Here is a 22,257-nt window from a genome sequence, read left to right on the forward strand (position 1 = left end):
TATGTGAGCACAAGAAAGTCATTAAACTTTTTTTTCTCATAATGATATATTTGAATGGAATAATACTTTGCTTACAGATTTATGTGAAAAATCAGTTTAAAATATATATAATTACATTTATTCTTTTTAAAAAAATAGGTAATACATGGAGGACAAGTCACAAGGGACTATCAATGTGACTATTTTTTTTATTTATTTATCTTTTATTTATTTTTGGCTGTGTTGGGTCTTCGTTGCTGCCTGTGGGCTTTCTCTAGTTGCGGTGAGAGGGGGCTACTCTTCATTGCAGTGTGCAGGCTTCTCATTGTGGTGGCTTCTCTTGTTGCAGAGCACATGCTCTAGGCACATGGGCTTCAGTAGTTGTGGCTCGTGGGCTCTAGAGCTCAGGCTCAGTAGTTGTGGCGCACGGGCTTAGTTGCTCCGCATGGCATGTGGGATCTTCCAGGACCAGGGCTCGAACCCGTGTCCCCTGCATTGGCAGGCGGATTCTTAACCACTGCGCCACCAGGGAAGCCCTCAATGTGACTATTAATTGAAGACAGTGATATATCAATTATTCCCCATCTCTACATAAGGAAGAAGTGTGTTTTGTTTGTTTTAGATTTATTGCAACACCATGGACTCAGGATAAACATCAATAATTTAATTTGCTATTTTATTAGAATGGGTTAGTAAGGGAGCTTATAGAATGATTTTTTTCTAAATGTTCTTAAATAGAGTATGTTCCCTATTTTCTGACATACTTTAACCTAAAACCTTAACCTTAAACTAGGTATTTTGGAGGGATACATAAAACTTAGAAAACACTGTCTTTGCCTGTAATCCTACTGAGGACAAATACTCATTCAAGAGATAAGTATAAAACTGATAAGGTATAAACCAAGGCACAAGTAATGAGGCAAAATGTGAGATGGATTTCAAAGGAGGTAAAAAAAAAAAAAAAAAAAAGATACACATTAGCAAATAAAATGACCTCAAACCTAGGACTAGAAACTAGAATTTGGTAGATGAATGTGAAAGGCCTGTAAAGGGAATAAGCGATGTGATTGTTGAAATGGATGGAATTAATGGAAGAAAGCCTTCTATCAAGGCTGAAGAGTTTAATTACTGTATGCTCATGTGTCTGAGCCAAACACAATATGGAGAATTGATGAAATAATCAGGCATAAAGCAATAGTCATTAGAGACAAAGATAGTATGTAGCTGTGAAAACAGAGAAGCATAATTGTCTACTGGCTAAACTATACGGGTCAATGCAACACCAATATAATTAAAACTATTTTCAGAACACAGGAAAACATCAACATCTTCACTGCTGAATGTACATATAGTACACAACAGTATATTAATAGCTTTCAAATGCACCACTTTTGACAATTCAGTTCTCTTAATGACCTTATCAAAAAAAGCCCTTTATAATTCAGTGAATTGCAAATGATTACATACAGATATACTTTATCAATCCTAAATCATAAAAATTGGTAATTGAAACATTTTATATAGTCACTAACCAAGAAGGTATCTCTGATTCCAAATTTTTTTTTCTGTTCTTTCACAACACAGTACATTGGCAAATTTTACCAGTTTTTTTCCATCTGATATATTCGTGCTCTATTCCTTTAGCTGTGATTTTAAATCATAATTTTAAAAATATTTCATATAAAATTTTTGAAGATATGACTTTTGAAGATCTAAGTGCCCATAAGTTATTGCTTTTTACTATCAAAATGTTACTAAGAAATATTGAAGGATCATCGTTACTGATACAGATTAATGGATTCAACATAAAAATGCATGTATATATTAATATGCATAATATACATATATCACAACTAGTAATAATCATTTATTTATTTAACACACACAGAATGAGTATATGTGCATACAGTCAGCCCTCTGTTTCCACGGGTTCCATGTCCACGGATTCACCAAGAGCAGTCAAAACATTAAAAAAAAAACAATTTTTTTTTTTAGGAAGTTCCCAAAAAGCAAAACTTGAATTTGTCATGTGCCAGCAACTATTTACATAGCATTACATTGTATTAGGTATTATAAGTAATCTAGAGATGATTTAAAGTATATGGGAGGGGACTTCCCTGGTGGCGCAGTGGTTAAGAATCCGCCTGCCAATGTAGGGGACACAGGTTTGATTCCTGGTCCGGGAAGATCCCACATGCCGCGGAGCAACTAAGCCCGTGTGCCACCACTGTTGAGCCTACACTCTAAAGCCTGTGAGCCACAACTACTGAGCCCACGTGCCACAAATACTGAAGACCATGTGCCTAGAGCCCGTACTCCACAACAAGAAGCCACTGCAACAAAGAGTAGCCCCCACTCACCACAATTAGAGAAAGCCCATGTGCAGCAACGAAGACCCAATGCAGCCAAAAATAAATAAATAAAATATAAATAAATTTATTTAAAAAAAAAAAGTATATGGGAGGTTGTGCATAGGTTATATGCAAACACTATGCCATTTTATATAAGGGACTTGAGCATCCATAGATTTTGGTATCTGTGGGGGGCCCTGGAACCAGTCCTCTGTGGGTACCAAGTGGTAATTGTGTACATATAGGGGAAAAGCTACAAACATCACTTTGTACTCAGTTTGACAAACAGTTGTTCATTCAAGTACTTCTAACGACTCTTTTAGTCACTAAAGAACCAATGAGATATAAGGTCTGCACAGAGCTCAGTGGGGCAAAAGCAGAGGAAAGAAAATAGGAAGAACTTAAAAGCCTGGTGAAGCTGCTTAGATGTGAAAGGAGAAAGAATAAAAGGAGGTACAGAAGTAGAATAAAAGGAGGTACAGAAGTAGAATAAGTCTCCCAGCAGAGAGAAAAGCTTGTGCGAAGGCGCTGAAGTGAGCTAGTGTGGCAAATGAGAAACACCAAAAAATTTAAAAACAAAGAGAAGAGCAAGAAAGACAGAAGAGAAGAAGGGGGAGAAAGACAGAGAGAGAAGAGAGAGAATGCACAGAAGAATGGGGTGTTCTGGAAATGTAAGCTGTGACCAGAAACAAAAAGGATGGTACTGAAGAGGTGGACTGTCTCCTTAGGGCACAAGAAACCCTGAACAGCTCCCTAGACGGTTGCAAGCAGAAGGGATATCATCAACAGAGCAGGGTAGCTAAGAGCTAGGGTTACACAATCAGACGGCCTGAATTTAGATTCCAGCTCTGCCACTCAATAGTTGTATGACTTTAGAGGTATTTAACCTCCTATGCCTCTGTTTCCTCATCTGTAAAATGAGAATACAACCTACTTTGCAGGATTAATATACGTAAGGATCAAATGAATTAATGTATCAAAAGCACTTAAAACAGTGCCTGGCAGATAGTAAGTGCTCAATAATTGCTTGCTATTAATATTATCAGATTGGCATTTTTGGGGAGACAGATACAAAATGAAGATATAGGAACATAAGTTACATCTCCAGTGTTGACCTCTTCTCTTCATTTTCTCCAATTTTATGACATACTTCATGTATGCTTTGTAATGACAATTTAGATGTACGCTAAAGGGAAGGACAGAAGCCTGGTTTCTTAGCAACATTAAAACAGGAGTAGATTTATGTTTTCCTATATGGTACAACATAAAGATAAAAGTATGAATGGTACAATGTAAAGATAAAAAGTATAAACTAGGGGCTTCCCTGGTGGCGCAGTGGTTGAGAATCTGCCTGCCAATGCAGGGGACACGGGTTCGAGCCCTGGTCCGGGAAGATCCCACATGCCGCGGAGCAACTGGGCCCGTGCGCCACAACTACTGAGCCTGCGCATCTGGAGCGTGTGCTCCGCAACAAGAGAGGCCGCGACAGTGAGAGGCCCGCGCACCGCGATGAAGAGTGGCCCCCGCTCGCCACAACTAGAGAAAACCCTCGCACAGAAACGAAGACCCAACACAGCCAAATAAATAAATAAATAAATTAATTAATTAATTTTTTAAAAAAAGTATAAACTAGATGACTCTGAAAATTCCTTTCCTCACTAGGATTCTTTTTAACCACTAAGGCTAATAAAAAGGAAGTTTAACACTTCAGCTTTCCTTCAGGTGTTTAACATTTTGGCTTTACCCCAAAGGTAGAGTTCAGAATATAGTATAGCACTTCAATGTCCTTTTCCCCTCAAGAATGATAGAATAGACACCCACCTACAACTGTGCCCAAGATGAGTTTTACCACTAGTAGAAGGGGAGAAGGAGAGATGGGAAAATTTAAACTTGCACTTGCACATATAGATCATTCAATCCCAAACACACATGCAAAAAGGCTTTTTTACTAATGCTAAACCTATCATGCATGACAGAATACCAAGATGGTCCATGATGAAATCCTTTATGAACAACTATGAAATTGCAAACATAGATTTTTTTAGTCATTTTATTTTTATTTATTTATTTATTTATTTATGGCTGTGTTGGGTCTTCGTTTCTGTGCGAGGGCTTTCTCTAGTTGTGGCAAGCGGGGGCCACTCTTCATCGCGGTGTGCAGGCCTCTCACTATCGCGGCCTCTCTTGTTGCGGAGCACAGGCTCCAGACATGCAGGCTCAGTAATTGTGGCTCATGGGCCCAGCTGCCCCACGGCATGTGGGATCTTCCCAGACCAGGGCTCGAACCCGTGTCCCCTGCATTGGCAGGCAGATTCTCAACCGCTGCGCCACCAGGGAAGCCCGCAAACATAGATTTTAAGCTTTCAAGTCACTTGAATTGCGGTGAAGCAAGAAAAAGCAGAGAAATTCAAAAGAGCAACATGTTTTTCTAAAAGCTATAAAACATAAATTATCTCTGTTATAGATTAATTTTTTAAACATTAACTAGGGCAGTGGAATAATTAATAAGTCCAATGGTCTATATACTATTCTAATTAAGAATTCTACATCCTTGCAAGGAAAACTCTGTTAATAGCAGACAAAGTACCAAATCCTAAACTCTGCACTTCTGTTTTTAAAAAAAAAAAAGCATATGATATTCTCCAAACACTCAAAATAGTTCTGATGTGACTGGAATAGTGCTGGTTTTAAGTTCACACTGGGATGCACAGAAGGCAGTGCAGATGGATAGCCAATGAGGTTTTGAACAGTTATCAATATGAATATTCTTGAGCAACAAAGAAGTATAGAAGATATGAGAACCTTATTCTCGTATCTTAAGTTAACATAGAACGAATTTTCCTTCTTAGGTAATGAATGGACTCTTATTTTAGTCCTTAAGAAGTAAATTTCTCATGCAAAACACAAGTAAATTCAGAGTTAAATGAATTAACACTGTATTCAAATGTAAGAGGCATTTAAAAAATGTCAAAGTTTGCGCAGCAAAAGCTCAAAGCACGTAAGAAAGTACTCTAAGCAAAATGTGACTTAAAGAAAACAGTAAAGTATTAGAATATTAAAATTAAATCAAAATAAAAGATAAAGTCAGAAGTACATATATGGCCTCAGATAAAATTATAAAATAGGTAAACTTTGTATTATAGTCCACAGGGACGATTTCAGAATAAATTTAATGGGATAACAAAAAGTCCGTTTCTCTTTAGTTCCTGCACTCTATTATTAATACATTAGTATTTCAGAGTGATAACAACTAGTAACCAAATTGAGAGAGATCTCCAAATATTATACAGTATGAAAGCTATCTAAATAATGTTATATCAGGTTGGAGACAAGGGACAGGGGATGGAAAACAGGAGGTAGGGTGGGAATTATTTCTGTAAGATACTCCATTCACATCCCCCAGACCAGAGAAGGTGGAAAGCATCCTGATTATTTTTAAGAAGCTATAAGTATGATTTTCATATCAAAATTTGAGGGCAAAAAATGAAACCTAAAACAACAAACCATTCTAACTTATACCTATAGATGCAAAAGTCTTAAATAAAACCCTAGCAAACTAATGTATTTGTTTAAAGAATAACACAATACACAAAGTCAAGTTTATCCCAGGCATGCAACATGGTGTAATATTTTTAAATGTGTTAATGACATCAACAGGCAAAAACTCTAAGATCATCTCAAAATCATTTAATAAAATAAAATACAGTCTTGTTTAAAAATGGTAAAATAACTGGGAGGAAGATCTTTTTTTTTTTTTTTTTAAATTGAAGTATAGTTGCTTTACAATGTTGTGCTATTTTGTGGTATATAGCAAAGTGATTCAGTTATACATACATATATACACACATATATTTTTTTTTTCATATTCCTTTCCACCATGGTTTATTATAGGATATGAATACAGTTCCCTGTGCTATACAGTAGGACCTTGTTGCTTATCTATTTTATTTATAGTAGTTTGTATCTGCTAATCCCAAACTCCTAATTTATCCCTCCCCCATCCCCTTTCCCCTTTGGTAACTATAAGTTTGTTTTCTATGTCTGTGAGTCTGTTTCAGTTTTGTAAATAAGTTCATTTGTATCATATTTTAGAATCCACATAAAAGTGATATTATATGGTATTTGTCTTTCTCTGTCTGACTTACTTCACTTAGTATGATAATCTCTAGGTCCATCCATGTTGCTGCAAATGGCATTATTTCATTCTTTTTCATGGCTGAGTAATATTCCATTATATTTATATGTATACCACCTCTTCTTTATCAATTCCTGTCAATGGACGTTTAGGTTGCTTCCATGTCTTGGCTATTGTAAACAGTGCTGCAATGAACATCAGGGTGCATGCATCCTTTCGAATTATGGTTTTCTCCGGGTGTAGGCCCAGGCGTGGGATCCCTGGATTATATGGCAGCTTTATTTTTAGTTTTTTAAGGAGTCTCCATACTGTTTTCCATAGCAGTTGCACCAATTTACATTCCCATCAACAGTGTAGGAGGGTTCCCTTTTCTCCACACCCTCTCCAGCATTTATTACTTGTAGACTTTTTGATGGTGGCCATTCTGACCAGTGTGAGGTGGTAGGTACCTCACTGTGGTTTTGATCTGCATTTCTCTAATAATTAGTGATATGAGGACCTTTTCATGTGCCTGTTGGCCATCTGTATGAGAAGATCTTTACTTTTAATATTGATTTTAATAGTGACTTATAAACCTACAGTCAATATCTTTTAAAAATGAGAATAAAATAAGCATGCCAACTATCAATATTATTTTATAATATTGTTCTGGAAACTGTGACAAAGGCAGTAAGAAATAAAAGTTAATAAATGACCATTAAATCCTTCAAATTAGGTGTTGGCTAGGTATAAGAGAAACACACTAAAATCAACAGCTTTCCTCTATATCAGGAATAACAAGTTATATTTATTAACAGAATATCCACTTCACCAGGGCAACAAAAGGCTCAAATAACTAGGAAAATCTCAATAAACAGTTAGTTGCATGTGTATACAAACACACATATATAAAACAGATTAAAAACTTGACTAAGATGTATAACAGAAGACTTAAATAAACAGAGAAACATACCATGGTCCTGAGTGAGAAATCAACTTTATTAATCCACTATAATCTATACACTTACTCAATTTTAATGAAAATCATAATAGGATATTTTTGAAACTTAACATAGTAAATCAAACTTCATGTGAAGGAATAAACTGATAAAAACAGCCAATTCCCCCTCCACCCCCCACTGCTACTGTCACCACTTTAATTCAGACTCTCATCACTTGTCCCCTAGACTATTGAACACACCTCTTCACTGAACTTCCTGCCCAGTGTGGAGGTGAAAGTTTTCAACTTAAAATTTGAACTCTTTAGCACACAAGGCCTTTCACTGCTTCTGCCCACCTTCTCTGGCCTCTCATCTCATCCTCTTCCCTCCCTTCATTCCAGTCTTGTATCCGCTCCTAGAAGTGAACCAACAAGCAGTCTGGCCGTAGTACCTTAGCACCCATCATCCTCTTTCTGAAAAGCCCATCCTCCTATTCTTTTTCTTCAAATTCAGTTGAAGTGCTACTTCCTCTAGAAAGCCTTTCATGACGTCCTCTAGTCATATTTCTAGCCCCTACCCTGGATTTTCATAGAATCTTGGGGCATTGAGCTGTGAAGGCCTGTATCATACTGTTCTGTAACCACTAATATAACTGTCTGTTCACTCCTACTAGAATACAAGTAGCAGATAAAACAACTGGGGAGATGAAGAAGTAAAGGGAGTGATGGAGAAGAGAATGAGAAAACCTAACAGCATTTCACTGGAAACCCAGGAAAAGAAGGCATCTAAGTAGAAAGAAGACTTCAACTTTGAGATAATAAAGATTGCCAAAATGTCTGTTCTAGAGCTAAAGAATGCCATTTAGAAATTTAGAATAAGCAAAAGGACCCTACTTATCTACAACTTCAATTAGTCAAAGTACCAAGCCCTAACGAAGGAAAGATAAAAGAATAGTTTTTGCCCTTTCTTCTACTCTTTCTTCCACTCTAAGAGTAGGGAGAAATTCCCTACTCTCCTCCCAGGGATGGAAAGAGTCTAGTCCTGGTTATTGAGAAAAGAGATACATTAAGAGTAACAGAGAAAAAAAAGAAAAGCATGTTTGCCAACTCAGAGTCTGGAGTCTGAGATATTAATGGCTTAAAAGGAACAAGAGGGCTTCCCTGGTGGCGCAGTGGTTGAGAATCTGCCTGCCAATGCAGAGGACACGGGTTCGAGCCCTGGTCTGGGAAGATCCCACATGCTGCGGAGCAACTAAGCCCGTGAGCCACAACTACTGAGCCTGCGCATCTGGAGCCTGTGCTCCGCAACGGGAGAGGCCGCAACAGTGAGAGGCCCGCGCATGAAGAGTGATGAAGAGTGGCCCCCCGCGATGAAGAGTGGCCCCCCACTCGCCACAACTGGAGAAAGCCCTCGCACAGAAACGAAGACCCAACACAGCCAAAAATAAATAAATTAAAAAAAAAAAAAAAGGAACAAGAACTTCAGGCAAAAAAAAAAAAAAAAAGTAGTAAGAACCCTATATAGTCCCCATGCCCCGCTCCCCATGCTCTGCTTAAGGGATGGAGGAAGGCACAGTAACAAACTTCACCTATTCTCACCTGGAAGTACTTAACTCTAGAAAGACAATAGACAGAACACTGGCAGAAAGAAAAATAGACCTTAAAAATGCCAAGGCTGGAGGAATTACTTTGGGAAATTATTTTGTGATCCGACAAAAGGTAACATGGATTCCTAATGGGCAAGAGACTAACAATTCTGCTCAGGGAGCTCACATCATTTACTCTGACATCTACCAGGAACCCATTCTACCGGCCTAGACAAGGTGCAGCTTACGGAAACTTGGTTTTAGACATTCTCTTCACAATTATAGTCAAGTTGGGAGCAGAGGGAAGCAATTCCTATTTTCAGCTCATCAGCCCCTTTTATCAAGAGAGGAAAAAATATACCATCTTTTTATGCATTGGAACACTTACTAATTCACTCTACAAATAAATGTGGGTACGGACTACGTTAGGCACTCGGCAGGGCCTGGGAGAGCAGGCACGATCCCTGGTACCTAGCGCATACTACCTAATGAGAAGATAGTAAGAGGCAGAGGCACTACCACCTCTGGTCTGTGACTGGGAGGAAGCATCACATACAGACAAAGGATTCGGGAAAGCCAGCCAAAAAGAAATGATACCTAAGATGAAACCCAAAGAATGAGAAACTGACCACCAAAAACGAATACTCCAGAAAAAGGGAAAGCATATTTAAAGGTTAGGAAGCAAAACAGCTTGGCACATTTTAAGGAAATAAAAATTTAGAAACACTAGTGCAAAAAAAGGCTTTAGGAGAAGGGGAACAGGAGGAACTGCAGAGAGACAGGGCTGGAGGGATGAGGAGAGCCAGACCGTCTGGGGCCCCACAAACCATGTTCTGAAGTCTGACTTCTATTTTAAAAACATTAAGAGGTGCCAGTGAAGGGTTTTAAGCAAGTAAGTCATTTGACCAGAATTGCATATTTTTAAAGTTCTTGGGCTGCTTTATGAAAAGTAATCTGAAAAGGAAACCAGTTAGTAAATGGCAAAGCCAATCAGGTCAACAACAACTACCACAAAATAAAACAGAAAGCAGAAAACACAGAAAATACTTAAGTATAATGACAAATAGTCCACAAAATAAGGATGTTTAGAAACACCTCCCACCCTGTTATACCCTGGATTAAATCAACTCTTGCATTTGCCCTATAGTTGCCTTACTATCCTCTATCCAACATCATTCCCAACTTCTGTCACCAAATAAACCTTCCTTCCCTACTATCCTAACTATATCAACCAGCTCTCTGGAATGCAGTAGCCACTTGGCATATGTGACTATTTAAATTAATTAAAATACATTTTAAAATTTATTTCCTCAGTAGCAATAGCCACATTTCAAGTGTTGAATAGTAACAGATGTCTAGTAGCTACTGAGTGCCCAGCACAGATATGGAGCATTTTCATGAGTGCAGAAAGATCTACTGGACAGTGCTTGGGCTATCCATGTACCTAAACCTGGCATTTCACTATGTAAGCCTACTGAGAACAACACAGCTATCTGAGAAGGCACCTGTGAAGGCAGACCCGCTCACTGTCTCAGGCCCTCACCTTGTGTATTAATGAGCTTCACAATGTAGTGAAGAATCATGGTGTACACACCATAAGACAGGCCCTGTGTTTTGGCTCATTAATCCTCACTGTGCTCTGAAGAAATAGAAAAGCAGCCGGCTTCACCCATGTTTTATAGGTAAGGACACCAAGGCACAGAAACTAACCTGCCTGAGGCTATAAAGTCAATAATGGAGTCACAAATAAAAGCTGGAATCCCTAATGCCCTGACCAGTGCTCCATTCATTAGAGTAGTCATGGCTGATTTAAGAACCCATGAATAGAAACTGTTCTGTTTCACCTGACCCGAGCAACCACTTGCTCTATCAAATGGACTGCTATGCCCACAGGAGGGTCATATCTGTTAGATATGTATATATATGTATATACACACACACATACATGAACACATACCATGTGCGTGTATGTGTGTGTACGTAAAAAAACAGAAAAATTTAAAAATATAAGATATGTATTCCCTGAGCTTGCCCTATCTTATTACATGTGATGGGAAATAAAGGATATTAAAAACACTTACCAAAACTAACAGCACCAAGGTATGGTACATTCCTGTGTTATTAACTTGTTTTTCAATTACAATATATGATTACCTATAAAAAAATTACAACCTAGAAGCTCTGCATTTTGTAATCCTTATTTGCCTCTGTAACCAGCGTTAAGTCCTGACTTCTGTGTGCTCCTTCCAAACCTGTAGAAGTGATGCTGGCACAGAGAGGCAATTCTTGCATTTTCATTTCAACTACCTCATTAACTGAAAAGAGTAAAATAATATATAGGGAGACATGAACCAAGTTAGAGATTAAAGATATAAAATCCACATACAGCATTTGCTTGTGACACTCTTGACAACAGCAATTTTAAAATGCAGCCGCCAGCATTCACTAATGTGTGTCTCTGCCCTAACGCTGCAAAACAATTTACCCAGAGCTCATTTGAATGATGTAAAAAAATCTAAGAAATAATTTGACTGCACTTGCCTAACATCTGAATTCTTACATATTTTAACTGTGGTTACACTAAATATGCAAAAAAAAAAAGGAGAAAAGGCACAGAATATTTAAAACAATTCTAAAGTATTGGGAAGCATACAAAGTAGTTATATGCTTCTAATTCTTGCCTTATTAATAAGTATGAATCACTTTATATAATATAAAAACTAAGTGAATTTTTCCAGAAAGTCAAAGCTTCCCAAGTTAACTTAACAACTGTTTCTGAATTAAAAGAGCAAATCTCCCTCAAATATGTAAGTATCATAAAGGAAAAGGGCATGAATGCTGATTTTAAATCCAGAATACAATGGCCACATCTAAATTTAGTTGTGAAAGAAAACAGAGCCATCAACTTGGGTAGTAAAGTCTGTTTCATCACAGACCTTGACTCAAGAATAAGTCAGTGAAAAAAAGTTTTTAAGTTGAACTACTTACACGGCGTTCCTGGAGGCTCCATAGGAGAGTAACAGCTTGACTATATCCACGTGCCCGTTCTTGGCTGCGTCGTGAAGAGGTGAGTCGTTCTGATACCCAGTGGTGTTCACCAACGCCTTGTGCTGGAGCAGCAATTCCACCACCTTCAGGTGCCCGTGATTGCAGGCTTCGTGCTAATTAAAGAAAAAGAAGAGTGATGAGGAAGAGCAATGAACAGTATCATAACAAAACCACACTTCCGAAAAATAAATGTGAACCTCAATCAGTAAATTGGTTCTTAGCTAAATACTCGTACTAAACCATAAGTTGTTGACAGAGTAAAAGCCACTATTAATAGTCTTTATGGTAAGATGCATGGCGATCAAGATTTATGCAATTCATGGAAAAAGATTTTTTTCATTTGAGCCTTGGGTCAAGCTCTCTTAATTTGGAAGAAAATATAGCTCTGGGCCAATTATGGCTCCTAAATTGTTCTACAGTAAGAAATTTAAAACAAGACAAAAAAAAAACATAGAAAATATTTAACAACCAGATCATGCATAAAATCTGAAATCCTCCAAGGCTGAATAGAACTCACCAAATCAGGGGCTTAGCCATAAGCTAAGCGGTGCACCTGCATGTATATATAAGCGCCCAACAAAGTGAATATCCTAGAATGAGTATTTATAAGAAAAGCTTCTCCAACTGCTGAAGCTACAGATACTGTATGGCTGGTGCCAATGATAACAGAAAAAACACAGAGTAGGCACTCAAAAAGAGCTGACTGAATGAATGTTCAAAGATGCTTTACATGCACATCTTTCCTTATGTTTAATGATCTGCTAACAATGCCACTACGTTGTATTATTCTAATAAACCTCTGGCATGCCATACTTTTTAAGTACATACATTGAAATCTTAATAGGCGATACACCACATCAAATGTCTGTAGGTCTATTTCTAGGAGAAAGGGATCCAAACAAGGCGTCAGGTCCTCTAAATCACTCACCAACTTCTACTACAGTTTGCCTTAGTGGCTTAAAAGAAAAATTAACCATTCTTTGAAAAGGTTAGCCAGCCTGTGGAGTCCAAACAACAAAGTGACTCTGATCCAGACTAAACACTCCCAGCTTAAAAAATTGGCAAGGAGAAGTCATTACATACAACTTTAAAACCTTTTTTGCACCTGTTCTAATGAGACTCTCTCAACTTCTGTGAATTTACAGTTCACAGAATAAGGGCATCCACCTCATCTCTTAACACTTCTCTGGCTGCATTCAAGCCACATGCTACTGTCCTAATGTAATTAGCCGATATGGCACTTGTTCCCATGTATTTGTACCATTCTTTTTCCAGACTATCCTTCACACTTTTTTTTTTAGTAATAATAAGCAAAGACTTTAAAAAATGTTTAACATGAGCAAAGATTTCTACTGCCTCTGTGTGTTATACCCTGGATAGGGTATAAGTGACCCTAAGACAGATCCTCAATAAGAATCACTGCCTTGTGATACATTCCTACACCCAGTTCCTCTGACCTCTCTTTGTTCCAAGAAATGTGGTTCCAATGACATGCAATGCTGCAGAATGGAGCCTGATGTCAGCTGTAGCAGTCACCTCTCCATAAATGAGCTAAATTCAGCAATATGGTTGGATATTGGATATAATTGGATTCTCAAATCTAAATGTAGTCAGTCAAAAGGTAGCCAATTTGTCGCCCGTCACAACAGAAAAGCTAGATAAAACATAATCATTTACTCTTATTTGTTGAAAATATAAGTTCTTCAGATTACAAAGAGATTGTATATGTGGTAGAGGATGATATATAGATGACTACATAACTATAAACTATAATAACTATAAAACATAAACAGAATGATAATAAAAACAAACAACTAGAAAACTACCAATGGTGTCCATCCAGCATGGTCTTTAACATTCGGGTCACTTCCATTTTGTAAGAGGTATTCAACAGAAGGTATGTCGCCCTAGTAGAAAAATGAAAAGGTAGAAAGAAATTAAAAATCATCAAGGAAAGAAAAAAAATATTAAGATTTAAGATTTTATCTTCAAGATAAAATTTAAATCTTTTCTCTTCTATGCCTATTGCTCATGAGTCAATAACTAGTAAGCTATGTATGCATGGATTGTTCTGAGGTGCCAACTCATCAAAGCCATGTGGTCCATCACTGAACACAGAGTACAGAATCTCTGCTATTAGCAACCTGTATCAAAATTCATTTCAAAATACCAAGGACACTAGCCAGAGATCACCTGATCAAAATGAAGTTTTTAAAGTCACCATTTCGTTTGTGAAAAACATCCTTTCTGAGCATACATGAAAATGGTTTCTGATTTCTGTTTAAAACAAAATTAAAGCCAAGAGGGCTGCTCAGTGAAACCAATGTTAGAAAGCCAAAAACTGTTGTCTTATTGGCAGTTAATCCACTTATCCTCGAGATATTAATTTAGTTTATATTCACCTTATTTGCTCAAAGATATTTTTTAGGCAAAAGCAAAGCTTATTTTCTCCAAAATAACTGACAGCTTACTCTGAAAAAGGCTGAATAAATAAAAGTTACATATGACAAAAGTTATACATGCCAATGTTGTGTTTTGAGAAGAGCTTCTTTAGGGAGAAGGACATCTCTCTCCTACCACTCCCAGCCCCAGCACTCTTCTGAAATGAGTTTTTTCTCTATTGGTTTGAAAAATGTAGAAATCACTAAGTCCCCTAAATACAGTAACATTTGCTTTTATTGGATTGTTTCAGACTACCTCTCAAATACAGCAAACCTTAAAATGGTAGCTTACTCAGTTTTCTAAAAAAAACAAACCCGCATACAACATATATTTTTAAGATTCTAAATTAGCGGGCTTCCCTGGTGGCGCAGTGGTTGAGAATCTGCCTGCTAATGCAGGGGACACGGGTTCGAGCCCTGGTCTGGGAAGATCCCACATGCCACGGAGCAGCTGGGCCCGTGAGCCACAACTACTGAGCCTGCGCGTCTGGAGCCTGTGCCCCGCAACGGGAGGGGCCGCGATAGTGAAAGGCCCGCGCACCGCGATGAAGAGCGGTCCCCGCACCGCGATGAAGAGTGGCCCCCACTTGCCGTAACCAGAGAAAGCCCTCGCACGAACCGAAGACCCAACACAGCCAAAAAATATAAATAAATAAATAAATAAAGTAGCTATTAAAAAAAAAAAAAAAAAGATTCTAAATTAGCAAAATGACCTTAAATATTAAATGGGCCTAAAAAAACAAGTATTCTATATGTTTCAAATCAAATGCCCCACTTCCAATAAAAAAAATATTTCCCATAGTTCCTTAGAGGTACAAATTCTACACCTCTAGCGCAAGTTAACATACACTTAGCAACTTTTGCACTATATTCAAGTCAGTTCCAAATGAGCTCAGGAAAATCTGTCAAGATACAAATTTGATTTTTTTTAAACGATCCCATGAATATTGGGGCAGATGAACTGCCAGAACCACACACATTCCTGACCTTCAAAATGAAGTATCCACAAAAAAATACATGTAAACCTTCTCAAAAATGTCCTCAATCTAATTCTACATGGCAATCACAAAAACATATTAACCTGAAGAAGCCTGTAAAATAATATAAACACAACTGTGGCATGGAAGAGTCCCATGGAAGAGTCACAGAGACAATTAGTGACAATTTAGAAGCTAAAAGCAGAATCTCTTTTCAGGTTGCTAGCCAGTGGTATTTTTCTTTCATGTCACCTCTTCATATTATCAAAGGTGTCTTCTGTTAACATTTTACCCCTATACTTCCCTGAAATGTATAGCTGATTTGCAAATTGCTTGCTTTTTATACCCGATCTGCTTTTTCCTCCCTAGTACTTAAAAGTTTGTCATATTTTCTCCTTCTACTTTATGTAAATTTAATGTCATGCACATAAATAAAATTATGATAATTAGATAGGGTCCACAGTAACTGCGTAAGCTTGAACCAATATAAAGTTTCCAGGAAACAAATTAACTTCTGCTTCTGATTTCTTTAAATTACTTTCTTCTCCAACAGAATATTTTCTGAGTAATAAGCACTCACTTTTAGGCTTCTCACAACTTAAAAGAATAATTGAGATTCTCTTAAAACCACAGGGGGGGGAAAAACCATCTAAGAAAAAAGTATTTACCTAGGCTTATAAAAAATTTTAAACAGACTCGGTGTTTTCAAATAAAACCTTAAAGGCAGAAAATAAGGGAACATGAGTGTCGCACTGAATTTTCTTATTGCTAACCTTTCATTCAAAGGAAATATTCTTCATACATGCATATGGCAGTAGTATAAGTTAACTTTCCAAAAACAAATACACACACACACAAATAAAACTTTTTCCTTATAAAGGTTAGCTCTTCTAAAATACTATTAAGAATAAATATTTTTATAAAAATAGTACAGGACATTACAATTAAGTACAATAATGATGACTTACCCAAACGGTTAAGCTTTTCCACATAAATGAACTAACCAGATACCTAAAATTTCTCCTTTTAGCAACTAGGTGTTGTTAAAAAAAAAAGTTTAGTCATCTGGAACGGAGCTCTAAAGTTTATTAAACATTTTCTGAGTGTCTTAGTTATTTACTGAATAAAATAATTTCACAGATGACTCGGACAACCTAGCCATCGTGACAGTAAGTTATTGGTATTACAAAGATGGTGGGTGACAAAGGGAAAATTGGAGACTGACTCCAAGAGGTGCTCTAAAAATTGAAATCTTGAAAATATCACAGATGCCAGTTTGCTTTTGAGTCCTTTGTTATTGTCTGAGGAAGCCAGTATGGAGGATAAGTAATAACATGATTTTACACACAATATAACATGACTGCCTTAAGGTATAATGAATGGTTACTAAGTCAAACCCTAAAGGAGATGCCTCACAAGGGATTTTCTCTCTACCTAAGAGATCCTCATCACCTTTGTTATGTTAGGCATACCATCCCTTGTAAGTTGCCTTCAAAATATTATCTATTATGTCTGCACCTTAAATACATCATGGCATGTCAACTTCAAGCCATTCTTCTATTTCTAATACATTCACTGCTATGGCAATGAATTATGAGTAATCATTACCATTTGAAGAATCTGTGCTAGAGAACTTTGGGGCGGTTTATTCCAGCATCAACAAATTCTCAAGCAAAGGTGAAAAAACAGAATAACAAAACAAATTTTTCTCTCTGTATAATGAAATGTCAAATACTAAGATTCTTCTTATTAAATCAGAAGAATAAACAATGAGTGTTTACCTTAGTTTCTATGTAGGCATAACGTTTCCTCGTAAAATCTCTTGTTTATAACATAATGTTCTCAAAATCACTTTAGCCATAGGTGACATAGATATTCAAGTACAAACATGAGGGCATGAAGAGAGCACAGTGAATCTCAACTTTTGTTCTGGTTGAATAAGGATACTCACAACATCCCAGACACAGTATTAATAAATATTCTGCTTGAAATTCCATAGTGTAAGAAAATAAATGTATAAATAAAGAATTCAAGAATAATCCTGTCTAAGGTATGCATTCAAATGTCACTGAATGTCCCAAAACTAGCTGGCTGGCCTATAAGCCCATGATCCTGAGGAGAAAAGGATTTGAGAACTGAGAACATAAACATTATCTGCTGATGATATAGTAACTGTCTACATTCAGGCAGCCTGATATTTAGGCAGTCTGGATATTTAATAAGAGCCTTCTACTGCCAAGTATGGACCGTTTCAAGATAAATAAGGTTAACAGATGCTTTACATTAACCCAAAAGTCCCACTTCTAGGAACTTATCCTAAGGATATACCTGCTCACATATGAAACAAAGATTGCTCACTGCAGCACAGTTTATAAAAGCAAAACAATGGAAACACAGGCATCCATCAGTAAGGGACCAGTAAAATAATAAAAATTCATGGAACGCTATGCTACAACAGAATGTACAGAAAGTGTGTACTAATATGGAAAGCATTTACTTATATTTGTGTAAAGAAATTCACAAAAGATACACAAGAAAGCAAGAAAGGGCTTGTTCAGCAAGAGGGTGGCTGAGGACAGAAATGGGAGTGAGGCTTTCCACTGTAAATACTTTTATTCTTATTTTTGAAGCATGAAGTTATTACTCACATTTTGAAATTACATTTTAAATGGGGAATAAACTCCACATAACCACAAAGTCAAATTGAGGAGTCATATAATAAACAGAAAGCTAAAAACATATAAATGCAAACAAAACAATGTCACCATAGAGGAAAAACCAACTCTGGGAATTCTGAAAAAGACTGATTCAGAAGGCAGGCTATAAGCTAGATTTTGAAGGTTGGATACAAAGGATCATTAGGGAAAAGGGAAAGATGCAGAGGAAAGGATATAAGAGGCAGAAAAAAGAACATGTGCCAAGTATTGGTAGCATTAAAGTTCAGTGTCAGAAGAAGAGGGTTCAGATCATGGCTAAGTGGGAAAATCACTCAGTTATTCAACAAATATCAATCTATTACATACCAGGCAATGTTCTAGACACTGAAGACAGAACGCTGAACAAACAACTCTTGCTCTCCTTCTAAAGAGAAAGACAGGAAACAAAGAGATCTACAATAATGATGCCAAGAAATAATAATAGGAAGAAAAACAAAACAAGCTAAGCATACGGCAGAGACTGCTATTTTAGGTAAGTTCAGAAAAGTCTCTCTGAAGGGGTGGCATCTGAGCAGAGGTCTGTATAGGCCATAAGGAGGACTGTGGATTTTATTTTAAGTGAGCCGGGAAGTTATTGGTAGGGCAGCACAGAAAAGACAAGTTATGACTTTGGTCAGATGACTCTGGCTGTTATACAGAGCACTGAGTGCACTAAGTACAGAGGAAAAGCAGAGAAGGTAGTTCAGTGATGTGGATGAAAACTGACAACACCCACGCTGCCACCAACAATGTCCACATTCTAATCCCCAGGGACGTGTGACTATGTTACCTTACACAACAAAAGGAACTCTGCAACAACATGATTAAGTGTACAGACCTGGAGGTGGGGAAGATTATCCCGCACTGTCCTAGTGGCTCCCATCTAATCACGTGAGTCCTTAAAAGCAGTGAACTCTTCCTGGCTGGGGCAGAAGGATGGAATGCCAGGACCCCACCTGCTGCTGCCCGCTCTGAATCCAGAGGAAGAGGTCCACACACCAAGGAATGTGACGGTCTCTAGAACCTGAGAAGGGCCCTCGGCTACAAGCCAGCAAGAAAACAGGATCTCAGTCCTACAACCAGAAGGAAGTACACAGTTCCTGCCAACAACCCAAGTAAGCAAGGAAACGGGTTCTCTCCTAGTGTCTCCAGAAAGTAGCATAGCCAACGAACTGATTTTAGTGTGGTGAGACTCATACCAGACTTCTGGCCTACAAAACTGTAAGAAAATAAATTTGCCTTGTTTTAACTCACCAAATTTGTGGAAATTCGTTATGACAGCAATAGGAAGCTATTTCAAGTGGTCAGGACAAGAAAATACAGGTAGCTTCCACTAGGGTGATAGCTATGGCCAACAAAGATGCCCAGAGGTAGGTCTGGGGCAAGATATTAAAGAATTTTATTAATGACGTGACCAAGTTCAAAGATCATTCTATAAAGCCATCACTGTAGCAAGGGAAGCTAACTAGCCCAACAGAAGAGTAAAACTACCGTGGGGCTCTCTGCCCTCAGCGCATCCACCAGGCACGCACAGTGCAACAGTGCACACTTAGGATCTGGGGGAAACATGGAAAATGTGGACATTGCATGTCTACAAGATGTTTCAGGGGAAAATAACAACTACAATAACAACAACAAAATCTACCTTAGACAGCAAAAAACCTCATTTGTTCTGGCTACCTGCAAAGCCATCAGGTCTGTATTCATGACTCAGCTGCAGTAACTCTTTCCTTTTCCCTGCTCCTCGTTCCATGTTATAGTACAGCTGACCCTTGAACAACACAGATTTGAACTGTGCGGGTCTGCTTAGACACACATTTTTTTCAATAAATATATTGGAAAGTTTTTGGAAGATTTGCAACAATTTGAAGAAACTTGCAGACAATCCAGGTAGCACAGAACTATCAAAAAAATGAAGAAAAGTTAGGTATGTCATGAATGCATAAAATATATGCAGATAATAGTTTATCCTTACATAGACATAAGGTGATATTTAATATAAAATTAATAATGTGTTAGTCTTCTTACTGTTTTATACCTTGGCTCTCACAGAATTACGTTACCATACAAGATGCCTCTCTGTACAGCATGTCTCTCTCTTGTAATTGGAGAAACTGCCCATTAGCCTATCGTCACAGGTAAGTGGTTTTTAAAAAAAGTAACGATGTTTCCAATACTGTAATATGAATATGACTGTAATACTTAGGCCATAAAATTTTATGATTCATTTATAGTGTATAGCTACGCTACAGTGATGCAACTCTATCAATTACACTAGTCTACCATAAAGCAATCATATTGCTGCTTCTTATCAATGCATGAAACATTATACCTGTAAATAAATATGAATTTCTCTTTCACAATATCTTTTCATTTTTGATGTCTAGTGTTAGTAATACATATACCAACTACAGTGTTTTGTATCATATAAGACAACATTGATGCATGTACTGACAGATAATTCATCTTATAAACAGATGACATAAACTTATGCTATCTAAATGCAGTACAGGGCTTCCCTGGTGGCGCAGTGGTTGGGAATCCACCTGCCAATGCATGGGACACGGGTTTGTGCCCCGGTCCGGAAAGATTCCACATGCCGCAGAGCGGCTAGGCCCGTGAGCCACAACTACTGAGCCTGCGCGTCTGGAGCCTGTGCTCCGCAACGGGAGAGGCCGCGACAGTGAGAGGCCCGCGCACCGCGATGAAGAGTGGCCCCCGCTCGCCACAACTGGAGAAAGCCCTTGCAGAGAAACGAAGACCCAACACAGCCCTAATTAATTAATTAATTAATTAATTAATGCAGTACAGTACCATAAATGTATTTTCTCTTCCTTATGATTTTCTTAATAACATTTTTCTCTAGCTTCCTTTACTGTAAGAATACAGTATATAATACATATAATATACAAAATATGTGTTAATCGACTTTGTTTTATCAATAATGCTTACAGTCAACAGTAGGCTATTAGTAGTTAACTTTTTTTTTTTTAAAATTTTATTTATTTATTTTATTTATGGCTGTGTTGGGTCTTCGTTTCTGTGCGAGGGCTTTCTTCAGTTGTGGCAAGTGGGGGCCACTCTTCATCGCAGTGCGCAGGCCTCTCACCATCGCAGCCTCTCTTGTTGCGGAGCAGAGGTTCCAGACGCGCAGGCTCAGTAATTGTGGCTCACGGGCCCAGCTGCTCCGCGGCATGTGGGACCTTCCCAGACCAGAGCTTGAACCCGTGTCCCCTGCATTGACAGGCAGATTCTTAACCACTGCGCCACCAGGGAAGCCCAGTAGTTAACTTTTTTAAGAGTCAAAAGTTACACGAAGATTTCAACTATGTGGAGGTCAGCCCTCCTGACCCCTGCCTTGTTCAAAGGCCAACTGTAGCTTTAACTTTAGAGCCACCTCAAATCCTTTTTTGAAGTAGGTGGATACAAAGCATAAACAAGACAGCAGGATTGCAGCATTTGGTTTTCAAGTAGGCACAGATTATTCATTCTCGGGTGCAAACAAAAAAATTAGGATAGAAAATGAAATGAATACTATTTATAAAAGGATAAATATACTGATAAATCCTTTGATTTTTCTTCAAGTATTTGTTTGATTATTAAAATCAAGCTGAGATGGGGACATGCACTCAACTTATAATAAATTTGTAAAAGAGAACATTATTGTTAAATAGGCATTTTAATAAACAATAGAAATCAATTAACTTTTCTTAAATGTACTATATCAGAATCTGCCAATGAATGACAGTATAGTATTTGATTAGTTCAAGAGAATCAAAATGAGTAATTCTAATTCTGGCAAGACAATTGCTAAGTAAAATGACAATCTGACAAAACTTGTATTGAAGCAATCTTGAACATATCAATGGAGAAAATTCACCAAGATGGCATCATGCCACCATTTTTTCCTGTCTTAAGATTCCACTGGGCTTTTTTCCACAGCCTACGCCAAGCACAGATAAACTATAGCCTGTAGGCCCGACACCTAATTTCATGTGTAAAGTTTTATTGGTTTACATATTATCTATGACTACTTTTGCACTAAAACAGAGTTGAATAGTTAAGACTATATTCCTAAAAAGCCGAAAATATTTACTCTAATTGCCCCTTTAAGAAAGATTTGCC

At 37.7% G+C, this 22,257-nt stretch overlaps 1 protein-coding gene across 1 annotated transcript in view; it reads right to left on the reverse strand.

Moving 5' to 3' along the window:
• The window catches only part of BARD1 (BRCA1 associated RING domain 1), a 79,021-nt gene that overhangs the window by 24,978 nt on the left and 31,786 nt on the right, over nucleotides 1-22,257 (reverse strand). The window contains exons 5-6 of the mRNA XM_007187872.2: nucleotides 13,845-13,925; nucleotides 11,959-12,131 (exon numbers count right to left, since the gene is read on the reverse strand). Of these exons, the coding sequence (XP_007187934.2) occupies nucleotides 11,959-12,131; nucleotides 13,845-13,925 (254 nt within the window). The remainder of the gene's footprint in view (nucleotides 1-11,958; nucleotides 12,132-13,844; nucleotides 13,926-22,257) is intronic.

Source organism: Balaenoptera acutorostrata, chromosome 8 (genome assembly GCF_949987535.1).
Source record: "Balaenoptera acutorostrata chromosome 8, mBalAcu1.1, whole genome shotgun sequence".
Lineage (NCBI taxonomy): Eukaryota > Metazoa > Chordata > Mammalia > Artiodactyla > Balaenopteridae > Balaenoptera > Balaenoptera acutorostrata.